Here is an 11,696-nt window from a genome sequence, read left to right as displayed (position 1 = left end):
AAAAATAATACTCACTTACTAGGCTAATCTAATAACGAGTCCGTAATTATGATTACACAAAAGAGGAGGCGGGTGTTCAAAAGAGGAGCAACAAATTGCCAATAAAGAGAGGTGCAGGAAGTGGGTCCACTCCAGCCGTGGCAAGTGAGCTCAGAGCAGCAAGCTTTCCCGTAATAATTGGCCAACCCCTCCCTCCCACCCCCTATCACATGACGGAAGCGGAAGCTCGCTCGTAGTCGTAGGCCAGCCTACCCGCCTCCCCTCCCCTCCCCTCCCCTATTATAACTTCCCTCCAAAGTCCAATCCCACCACAATTCACACACGCCGGAGGAGCAGCGAGATACAGAGCCCCATGTGACGGATTCATGGTGGTGGCAGGACGAAGAAGCAGCAGCCGCAGAGCATCATACTTATCATATAAGTAGAGGAGCCGGCGCCATTCTTTCTCTCCCCGGAGACTCTGAGCCAGCAAGTTAGAGCAGCAGGGGTGGAGCCGGCGGCGGTGGTAGAGAGGGAGAGGTTCGAGATGGGGACGGGGTGGCGGAGGGCGCTGTGCACGTCGGTGAGCCGGGACGACAGCAGCGACGGCGGCGGCAGCGGCAGCGCCAAGCGCCGCCCGCCGCCCGCGCGCGGCGACGCGCCGGCGACCCCGCGGAAGCTGGCCTTCTTCTCCGGCATGGGCGGCGGTGGCGGCGGCAACCCGTCGGCCCCCGCGCTGCGGTGCCGCACGAAGCCGACGGCGGAGCCGGAGAGCGTGGCGCCCGTGATGCCGCCGCAGCCGGCGTCGGCGCCGGTGTCGGCCAGGAAGCGGGTGCCGCTGCTGCAGGCCATCTCCGCGCCGTCCTCGCCCAGATCCCCCTCCAGATTCGCGCTCTTCAAGGCCTCCATCCTCCCCACCAAGGTAACGGAACCAGCCAAAGACCCCATTTTTCTCCCTCCCTCCCTCCCCGTCTTCTTCCTCCTCTAGTCAGTCCCGAGACGAGACGAGGGCGTCCGAATGCAGTATCATTCTCGTGTTGCTTGTCTCTTAGCAATGGCGGCTGGCGATCGGCGATCCCCATTCCCATTTCCCAGTGGAGGAGAGGGGAGCAGAGCATGGGGATCAATCATTGCCACACTCCTCTGTTTTGTCCTAATCCCCATCACCTCCCACCCCACTCCTCTTGAGATTCGATTCTGCTTGTGATTATCCAATTATTATTCTAACGGCAGCAGCTTTCCAATCCCCACTTCTCTGTTTCGTTTTTCATTCCGTGCCACCTTTACATCTTGTTCTCCTTTCCATCATTCCGCGGACGAGATCTTCTTTCGGCACACCCCCAAATTTGGCTACACTACAAACAAATCCATGGACGCCGGAGAGAAAGAAAGATCTCTCCAAGTTGTTCTTCGAGAACATTGTTCCCACGGAAGCCAAGGAAAGAATCTCATCATTTGGAGGAAGCAAGATGATGGATGCAATCGTGTGATGGAAGAAGGAGGACAAGATAAAAGGCTGCTCTGCTCCCCCTTTGTGTGAAGTGAAAGAAAGAGTGGGGAGAAGTTGCTTCGGATCGGATCGGATCAGCTTTATCCTGATTCTGATTTGAGCAACCGTCCAGTGATTCATCTTCGATTCGACCCCATCCCGATAAATCCTACTGCAGCTACTGCCCAAACAGAACGAATGAAAATCTTTTCCTCATCCCGATGCTGCTTTAGCTCATGTTTTTCATGGAAAGATTTCTTCTTCTTCTTCTTCTTCTTCTTCGATGGAGTGGGTGATTGATCGGTTTTCTCTTGCAGGCACGGTGCGGCGTGTGCACGCGGGGCGTCAAGAACGGCGGCGGGGCGGCGGTGTTCACGGCGGAGTGCTCCCACTCCTTCCACTTCCCCTGCATCGCGGCGCGCGCGCGCGGGGCCGCCTCCGGCGCGCTCTGCTGCCCGGTCTGCTCCGCGCCGTGGCGCCAGGCGCCGTTCCTCGCGTCGCTCCGCCTCCACCTCGACGTCGACGGCTCCCCGCACCGCAAGCGCAGGACCTCCGACGACTCCCGCAAGGCAGCGCCGCCGCCGCAGACCAAGGCGGCCGGCGTGCCCAAGGTGTACGACGACGACGAGCCGCTCCTGGCGCCCAAGTCCGCCGCCAACGGCAGCGGGTTCAACCCGATCCCGGAGGCGGACGAGGACGAGGGCGAGGGCGAGGGCGAGGAGGCCGGCCGGGAGGGCGAGTTCCGGGGCTTCTTCCCGCACCCGCCGCGGGCGCGGACCGGGCTGGCGGTGACCGTGGCGCCGGAGGCCGCGCTGGTGTCGTCCGGCCGGCGGCACGGCAAGTACGTGGTGGTGGTGAAGGTGAAGGCGCCGGGGCTGCGGTCGTCGGCGTCCCGGCGCGCGCCCATCGACCTGGTGACGGTGCTGGACGTGAGCCAGGGCATGATGGGGGAGAAGCTGCAGATGCTGAAGCGCGGGATGCGGCTGGTGATCGCGTCGCTCGGCCCCGCCGACCGGCTCTCCGTCGTCGCCTTCTCCGGCGCCGCCAAGCGGCTCATGCCGCTGCGGCGGATGTCGCGGCAGGGGCAGCGGTCGGCGCGGCAGATCGTGGACCGCCTCGTGGTGTGCGCCGCCGCGCAGGGGCAGGAGCAGGCGCAGAGCGCGTGCGCCGGCGACGCGCTGCGCAAGGCCACCAAGGTCCTCGAGGACCGCCGCGACCGCAACCCCGTCGCCACCGTCATGCTCCTCTCCGACACGCAGCAGCAGCAGGACGCGAGGAAGCACGGCGATCACCACCACTCCCTGCGCCGCCCGCAGGCGGCTCCGGCGGCGGCCACGCGGTTCACCCACGTGGAGATCCCCATTGCCGGGCCGGCCGACGACGCGCCGGCGCGGTCGCCGCTCGCGCCCAAGGAGGAGCACCTGGAGTCGAGCGCCCCCGCGGAGCACGCCTTCGCGAAATGCCTGGGCGGTCTCGTGAGCGTGGTCATGCAGGAGGTGCACCTGGAGCTCGCCTTCCCGACGGGCGAGATCACGGCGGTGTACTCCTGCGGCGCCGGGCAGCATGCCGTGGCCCTGGCGGGCGGCGCCGGCGGCAACGGCGGGTCGGCGCTGAGCGTGCGGCTGGGCGAGATGTACGCGGAGGAGGAGCGGGAGCTGCTGGTGGAGCTGCGGGCGCCGCTGGGCGCGCACCCGCACTCGCTGTCCGTCCGGTGCGCCTACCGCGACCCGGCGTCGCAGGAGACGGTACGCGGCGCCGAGCAGCCGCTGCTCCTGCCCCCGCTCCACGACGGCGGCGGCGGCGGGAGCTCCACGTCCTCGCAGCAGCGCCTGCACGACCTGTTCGTGGCGACGCGCGCCGTGGCGGAGTCGCGGCGTCTGGCGGAGCTGAGCGACTTCTCGACGGCCACGCACCTGCTGTCGTCGGCGCGGCGGCTGGTGCTGCAGTCCCCGCCGACGCAGCAGCAGCAGGACCTGCTGGGCGGGCTGGACACGGAGCTGAGCGACATGCGGTGGCGGCGCGGCCAGCAGCAGCCACCAACGCCAACATCCCGGTCGGCAACGCCGTCGGGCACGCCACGAGCGTCGTCGGGCGGCGGAGGGGGAGCAGGGGGCGAGCCGCTGACGCCGACGTCGGCGTGGCGCGCGGCGGAGCAGCTGGCGAAGGTGGCCATCATGCGCAAGTCCATGAACCGGGTGAGCGACCTGCACGGCTTCGAGAACGCGCGCTTCTGACGACGGCGACGGTCGACGGTCGATCTGTAACGAGCACGGGAAGTTGTTTTTGTTTTTGGTTTGGTTTTGTGAATCGGACGTGAAGAAGAAGAAGACCCTGCCGGAGTGCGGCGGTGGACGGACGGCTAGAGGTGCTGCTGCCATTGTTGTTGTTAAAAGAGTAGCCAAGTGAAATACTAGGATCCTCCATGATATTGCTTTTTTTTTCCCTTTCCTTTCCTTCTTGTTAATTACTCCATGTTTTTTCCTTAGTAATTATAAGACTTGATTCATTCTTAATCTGAGCTTGTGGTTGAATGGTCCTCCATGATTGTTCTCTGAAGTAGTAGTAGAAGAAGAAGCTTTGCCCCGTTGTTTTGTAACTGCATCCCATCCAGCATAGATAGATAGATGGATGAACCATTCGTTGAATCAAGTTGCACCATACACCAATTTCACTGTTGTCTGATGGTTGTTGATCATCCATCCATCAGCTCTGCTTTTCTGCCGTTACAGTCGCCCAATGTTCACCCTGCTGCACAGTGAAAATGACCTGGTGGGTGCCGATCACTGAACCTGAACTACCACACATACATACATACTCTGACCCTGACCTGCAAATGGTGCCTGTGTGAGGTGAAATGACAATCCAGCAAAGTGATGGTGAGTGATCCATGCATGCATCTTGTGTGTTTCTTGTGTGCTTTGCATTAGGGTCAAAGATAGATAGATAGATAGATAGGGGGATGTTTAGGAGCAGTGGAGTGATTGGCTGCAGCAAGGGATGTCCATTGCAAAGACCATGTCACCACCACATAGAGACATCACCACACACAGTTACAGTTAGGATTCACAGTGCAGCTAGCTCATCACATCAAATTCATTGCAAAGATAGATCATTCCTCCTCCTCCTCTTGCCCTTCCTTCCTCCCTTATGCCTGCCCTAACAACAGTTCCTTCCTGTTAGTTAGGCTTGTCCTGGACTGGAGTGGACGGACTCTTGGTCTGGTTACAGTAGCCACAGTGCACACTGCACGGCACAGTGGCGCCTCTGTTCTCTTCTCCTCTGGCAGGGATTCACTGTCGCAGGTACTGCGTGCTGCTGCCGCCCGACGGATCCGGCCGCTTGTCCGCACCCGCAGGGCGCAGATCTCCATGTTTTTTTTTCATTCTAAATTAATAAAATCAAATCAAACATATACTCCCCTTTTTAAATATGAAGTTTTATTACAGATTTCAATGATGGGCAGGTTTTTGCATTCATACATACATAAGCTCTCAATGATGGGGTCTCCTCCAATCTGTACAAATGCCACTCAAATTTCCTCCGATCATGTATTCCACTTTCTTATATTTTTAAAGGTATAATGGGCAGCAATTCATTGAACAAATCACAGCAAGTTTATTACAAAGTATAGCTCGGATGAAATCCAGAGCTACAAACCAAGCACCATCTAACAGCATCCTCCGCAGACCGCTACCGAATGCCTGCCCGTCTTCGTGCGCAGAGGAAAATCCCCACAAGAACTTTTGCGAATTCTAGCTTCTCAGCTTCAGGATCAAGGAAGAAGCACAGAAAGCGAAATGCCCCGCGCCGCGTGGGTGCGACCGATCGTCGTCATAGGGTTTGTGCGCGATGCCCTGCAGGGTGAGCGTCCTAGGGCGGATTGTGCACACGGAACACACAAACAGCTCCTCTTTAGAAACAACATGGTTCAGACTGTGATGCTGAAAACGCACAGGCTTTCATACCAAAACTCTGCCTGTTTCATCGGTCAGTACACAGGAGAGAAGGAACCCAACATACATTTTCCCCAGGTTTATATTGTTTTTCTTTTCTTTTCTTTTCTCGAGCCTATTTCATTTCAACAAGAGGTTGTAAGCTGGCAGGTCCTGGATCCGCAGGAGGTCCTCCAGAGACAGCTCCCTCTCCAGCTGCGCCTTCGTCGCTTCCAGCACATCCTGGTCGATCCATCCATCCATCCATTCATTCAGGCAGCACCCGTTAGCTCATCGTCGTCGTTAGGTTACATAAACATGGCATGACATGCTGCTTAAGCGAAAGAAAGCGTGCTCTTACGTTGAACTGCATGTAGGAGGCGCGCATCGCTAGCCACTGAGCGTCCATCATCTCGAAGGCTATGCAGTATAGGATGTCGAACACGTCCTCGTGCTCTGAAAGGATGTAGCGAGGCGTTAGTGTTTCTCAAAGAATAACAGAGCGATTTGAAACCCGGAGATGAACCATGGCGGGTTTGAGCTCACCGGACAACATTCTGACGAAGTTAATCCCCGGCAAAGTTTTCGGTCGAGCTGAGCAGCCAGAGTTTTAAAAAATAATAGTTAATAATATAAAAAAGAGAGGGACATCAATGATAGAAGATTGTGGCATTGACTTCTATATGTTAGATGAACCAAGAAAAAACCAGTAGAGCTACTGCCAATTATGAAACCAACAATGACCCAGTAATTGCAGCCAACTACTTGCATTCAAACAGCACATGAACAATCAAGCAAACCCTTTGTGCAAATCATAGAAATTTTAGAATTATTGGCCATCGGCTCAATGATTCTGGCGAGACCTACCGATGCTGTATGTATGTATGCGGGTAATAATAGCAGGGCCACTCTAATCAGTAACCACAGCGCAATGAGACTGTTGTTGGCCGTCAGTTAGCAGTTAGCGCCAGCTGTATGTGTGTTTATTGAAATGATTATGGTTAAATGGTCATGATCAAGTTAGAAGATTCCTCATGTTTCAAAAATTAAATATCCCTAATGAGGGCCAGCACCAGATCATTCTGGGGTTCTATGCTGATCTAGTGGTTTGACTTGTGTGGATGTAGCACATGGTACATGTACCCTCACCACTAGATTTATTGGCTTCATCAGTACTGATACAGTGCATACAGGCCATGTGTAATTATCAGGTTAGATTTTCATACATATATATGCATGTAAACCATATTTGCCATGTACTACATGGAAAGATCTTTAATCGTGTAGAGTGTATACCTGAATTAAGCTCCAACAGTTGGATCAACATGTGTGAGACGTTAACGCCTGCTGTCGCAAAGGGGTATTCCCATGTGGCTCGCATTCCTTGTGTTTTCAGCAGCAATTTCTGGAAAGAAGCCTGCATATGAACCAGGTAAGCAGCAACAGCATATAGTATGTCAGTATGAAGAAGCCGAATGCCAGTTTTCTCAGCACATAAGTAGTTTAACATATCGACTTCATTTTGCTTGAAATGGCATACCGGGTATCTTCTTGCGAAGAATAGAAGATTCTCAAGCGAGACAAATCCACAGCCCCTGAAAATCAAAATCGGACCATTTCTAAGCTCTTAAAACATACTTGTCAAATAGATATGCAAACTAACCATAAAGTTTGAGTGCAGGTTATGATGTACACTGTTTATGAATAAATACTTGCTCAACTCGACCCTTATTCAAGTTAAATTCAAACTTGGCAATTCGTAATTTTTGGCCTCGTCTGATGGAGGTTAAGGATCTTCTTATGACTGCTACCAAAGGAGGCTAGGTAAGTCCAGGAATGTTAGGTTTCCAGAAGATGATTGGCTAGGTTCTGACTGTACAATCTTACTTTTAGCACCAAGATCCCAGTCTCCAAGATTCTTCCTAATGGCTGGAACAGATATCTTTTCACTAAACTTTGTTGGGAGGAACTTCTCAATTGTGGGTCCAGTTAAGAGTCTTTTTGCAGCAACACTATACCAGTGGAGGTTAACCACCAGTGGGAAGTTTTCAGTAGAAATAAGTTCTTTTGGAAAATTAATATTCTTCCAGGACCATTTTTTTTTCCTTTGGCTAGTCTCTTGGAGGAGTATTTCAAGTTTTAACCAAGGAGACTATGACACACAGAGGTTGGATGGGTTCAAGGAAATGTCAGTTCTGTAGCCACAATGTGGATAGGGACCATATTTTCTTCTCTTGTCCTCACACGTTTGGATCCACGGTACCCATGAACGTCAATCATCTTCTGGGAGCATGGCTGCACTCGTTTGACCGGGCCAAAAATGCAACTGGTTTCGATTGGGTTAGCAGCTCTTTTGTGGACTATTCGGGGAGATTGGAACAATGCATGTTTCGGCTGGGCTGATGCCCAATGAACCAACAGCCTTTTTATTTTTTTAGTTTATCACTGGTTAAGATTCTGGGTTGTGGTGTAGAAGTGGAGGACACACACAGTTGACTGTGTCTGGCCTCCAAACTACTTCAGCAGGTTAAGGTTGAGATCTTCAATTGACGACACAAATGCAACCGACGGTGAAAAGACTTCAGGGATGAATGTTCAATATAAATGTAGCCTGCTCGCTAAGCTGTTTGAGACTCCAGCCATACTGATGCAACTATTAACTTTGTTGGGGTGTTTACTTCTATGTACTGAACTTTGTAGTGTTGGTTTCCTATAATGGATATCAAAGGCCAACCCCCTCTTTTCTCAAAGTTAAAAAAGAAATCATACAATTAGAACAAGAAGTACCTGAAATCAGTTGCAGGATTTGGGCCCTGCCACCCCATATCTTTCCACTGTTCGGAAACTAAGCTCGTGAGCTCTGTATCAGGAAAGGAATTTTTCCAAAGAGCCTTCAGGGATGTCTACAACCACAGTCCGAAACAAATACAGTGGAGATGCAATCATCAATTGGAAGTCGGTACGGTAGAAACGGGAAAATAACTAACCAACTGGGTGTAAGTTTTGTTTATTGCATCTCATACCAGATGATCCGGTCGGGTCTCGTCAAAAGGTATGTTTAGTCTGTCCTTTAATTTTTGCATCCTTTGTTCCTGAGTAGTTAAAAGAAGCTTTGGTTCAGTTGCAAAAAAAAAAAAAACAAGGGAAGGCATTTTGCAGACATGTAGGATCGCCGTCAATAGATCATATCAGAAAAGAAGAGATCATCCAAATCCTTGTAAATTTAACTAGCCAGATACTGTATTTGTTACTTTAGATGACAACCAACACTTCTACTACAGAAGAATAGTCGTGATTTTTTTGGGGAGAATATGGTTGAAATATAGTGTGTGTTTTCGCTTGCTAACCCTAATACAACTTTACCTGAAGAGGGGTCATTTCAAAGTTCTTCTCGGCATGGACTTGACGCTTTTTACCTGAGCCAGTGAAAAGCCCTCCAAACCATGTCTTATTTCCGACCATAGCATTAACTGCAGTCAAGTTATCAGAAAACAGTAAGTCATTCGCAATGAAACGTCTCTCTCAGAGAAGCATAACACATATGCTAGGTTTATTGAATGCAGAACTGACAACAAGGAAAACCTACAGAAAAGATATGAATAAAAAATTCCCAAATAAGTTTGATCAAATTGACAAGGCATTCAGGGAGCATGAATTAGGATTTTTGCTCCCCATCAATGCCTATGCTGTTCACAATGCCAATGAGTTCCGTTAAAAAATTAATGCTAACGAGTCCAAATAAAAGAAATAGGGGAAACAACGGCATCCATGTCATGTCAAATATGTAGAATTCTAAGTTGCAACATGGATGTGTCTAATATTCTGGAATCAGATAGAGTTTCTGACCGTTTGTACAGAGGGTAAAAATGATTCTGTCATTTCCAGCGGTGTCATGGTATGCAACAAAACATCAACAAGGAATACTACCTTCTCGAAATTTGTGGCCTAGAATACGTGTAAAAGAGGCAACCTATGATGTGCAACTACCTTGTTGTGGAATCATATAATTAATTTCCAGTTTGCACACCAGATTGGCATAAGATATTCCCAAAATATTCTACGTGTACTTCTGTATATAATAATGTGTTGCCGATTTAAAGTTCAAATTACTTGTACATTTAAGAAGCCAAATTGTAGAAATATCTGACAAGCAAAATGTAGAGATATCTAGGAAGCAAAAACAAATATATAAATATTGGTGAGAAGGCTCTTGAGAGAATTAATCACCCTTGGCAGCAGTTGCCATATTTGGCTTCGGAGTGGATGCATTTTTTGCAGGTTGCCCCCCAAAAGGTTCAGATGGAGAAGTTTCCTTCTACATGATGTACAGTTATAAAGAGTTAAAGCTAGGCAAACAGATAGCGAGGACTGCATGCCCGGTGTACATGTAAATAATTCATACATACTTTGATCATTATTTTGTTTTCTGCTAGTAGGGCCTTCGCTTGCTGTATTCCCTTCAAAAAGAGGAAAAATAGAGAGGATAAGTTCATAATCACATCGCACAGAGCTTATTTTTCTGGGTAGTTATAAACATTTTACATTCAAAAGCAAAATCAAAGCACAAAAGATAACTCCAATGGGTAAATTATAATGCACGGGCTTCTATCTTAGTACTCGGAGAGAGGATGTTCACCCCCACCCACCCATGATCAACATAGTGTGCCATATTTATCCCAACTACACGGATGCCTGCACATTTTCCGGTGCTAGAAGAATGCGCCGGAGCTACACGAGGCTCTAACGACGTGTAGGTGTATGAGTGATACACCATAAAAATGCAGGACTTTGATGCTGACTTGGTGCCTGGACCAGAGGTCGACTGTGCACTTTTTGGAGCAAAGAGCCGTGCAAATCCCAAAGATATACTTACATCCGTAAACAGAATTTTATAAGTATTTCAATTTTGGATTGGGACTCGACAATCCTGACTGGACGCTCCATGAGATCTGAAGTTTTGTAAACTGCCAGCAAAATGCAAGTATTTCAATTTTGGATTACGACTCGACAATTCTGACCGGACGTTCCATGCTCTGAAGTTATGTAAACTGTCAGCAAAATGCAATCCAGGGCAACATGATTTATCCCATTTATCAGAAACACAACCGGTAACATTGTGCAAAAAGAATGAATTTCTTGTACCAGGAACTAACATAAGCAGAGATGGATGAATAATAATAACATACAACGGCATCGTGAAATTCTACCAAGAGGAAAACAGATCGGCTCTGCACATATGGGACATGACGCATTCAGAGATCGCGAATGTTGGTTGCACTACTAATCTTGAGAAAAACTGAAGAAGTGCTACCTGCTGGGATTGGAGCTGGAACGGAATGCCCATCAAAGAAGAGGGAGCTATGGCGCTGGCTCCTCCCGACGCCCCCTCTCGCCCGCCGCCCCTCCCCGTAGTCCTCCTCGCCCGACCCTCCCCGACGCGCGCGCTAGGAGAAGGCAGTCAGCGGTGTCTGGACGCCCGCGCATGAGCGGGGGGAATCGCCGCCTCTTGCGCGCGGCGCCCTCCCGCCGCCGGCCAAAGAATCACTCTTTCCCGACTGCCTGTCCTTGTCCTTGCCGCGGGACAAGGGAGAGGGAGAGGGATTGAGGTTGGGAGGTTGGGAGGGAGGGAGGAAGAGGAGGACGGAGGAATTGGAAAGAGGGTTTCCAATCCGGCCCCCTCCTCCTTCCTTCCTTTGGCTCGGTTTAGATTGGAGCTTCCAGTGGGGAGAGAGGGACGGGCTGGTGATGGTATTTGTGCCCGCAAATCCTGGCCCCGTTTCCTTCGACTCTCTGGACGGATGGCGTTTTGGGAATAGCCGCCGCCGATCTCGCCCCACCATCCGTTCCCTGCCCCTTCCTCCGTTCGTGTCGTGCTCGCCTCGTTGCGTTGGTTGTGGTGGGGTGGTGGAGGAGGCGAGGTGGGGAGGAAGAAGCTGACGTCATCGCCGATGATGTGTACTTGGGCTAGGCCTGTTTTTTTGGGGGGGGGGGGGGGGGGGGGGGGGGGGGGGGGGGGGGGGATGGGCTGCGTTACATTATCTAGCCCATCATTAGGCCATGTACAATACCCCCGGGTGATGCCACGTAGGATCGAATATCAGTACAAGTAGGTTCGGATGAAGCAGTGGGATCCTCTGCAGGAGGCGGATGCTAGGAGAAGTGTGGTCCAGTGCATAAAGTTGAAAAGAATGAAGTGGAAAGTAGAGATACATGTCTAGTGTCTAATGAAGCTTTGCTATCGGCATGGGACAGATACACGTTTGGTCATGTGAGGAAGGAGATTCGTAATTTCAAAA

The 11,696-nt window shown here is 51.2% G+C and overlaps 2 protein-coding genes across 2 annotated transcripts; one reads left to right on the top strand and one right to left on the bottom strand.

The window, feature by feature from the left end:
• Positions 1 to 254: 254 nt before the first annotated feature.
• Positions 255 to 4,007, top strand: LOC123051159 (E3 ubiquitin-protein ligase WAV3). The gene is made up of 2 exons (XM_044473968.1): positions 255 to 901; positions 1,786 to 4,007. The coding sequence occupies exons 1-2, from the start codon at positions 527 to 529 to the stop codon at positions 3,700 to 3,702; spliced, it is 2,292 nt and encodes a 763-aa protein (XP_044329903.1). The 5' UTR covers positions 255 to 526; the 3' UTR covers positions 3,703 to 4,007.
• Positions 4,008 to 4,997: 990 nt separating this feature from the next.
• Positions 4,998 to 11,310, bottom strand: LOC123051158 (ELMO domain-containing protein A). The gene is made up of 11 exons (XM_044473967.1): positions 10,712 to 11,310; positions 9,807 to 9,857; positions 9,628 to 9,715; positions 8,764 to 8,870; positions 8,424 to 8,492; positions 8,188 to 8,303; positions 6,941 to 6,995; positions 6,697 to 6,817; positions 5,947 to 5,994; positions 5,762 to 5,856; positions 4,998 to 5,643 (listed from the first exon to the last, which is right to left on the bottom strand). Exons 1-11 carry the CDS (start codon positions 10,742 to 10,744, stop codon positions 5,542 to 5,544), a joined length of 885 nt encoding a protein of 294 aa, XP_044329902.1. The 5' UTR covers positions 10,745 to 11,310; the 3' UTR covers positions 4,998 to 5,541.
• Positions 11,311 to 11,696: the final 386 nt, after the last annotated feature.

Source organism: Triticum aestivum, chromosome 2D (assembly GCF_018294505.1).
Source record: "Triticum aestivum cultivar Chinese Spring chromosome 2D, IWGSC CS RefSeq v2.1, whole genome shotgun sequence".
Lineage (NCBI taxonomy): Eukaryota > Viridiplantae > Streptophyta > Magnoliopsida > Poales > Poaceae > Triticum > Triticum aestivum.
Note: the sequence above shows the minus strand (reverse complement) of the source record. Positions and strands in the feature narration are given on the sequence as shown.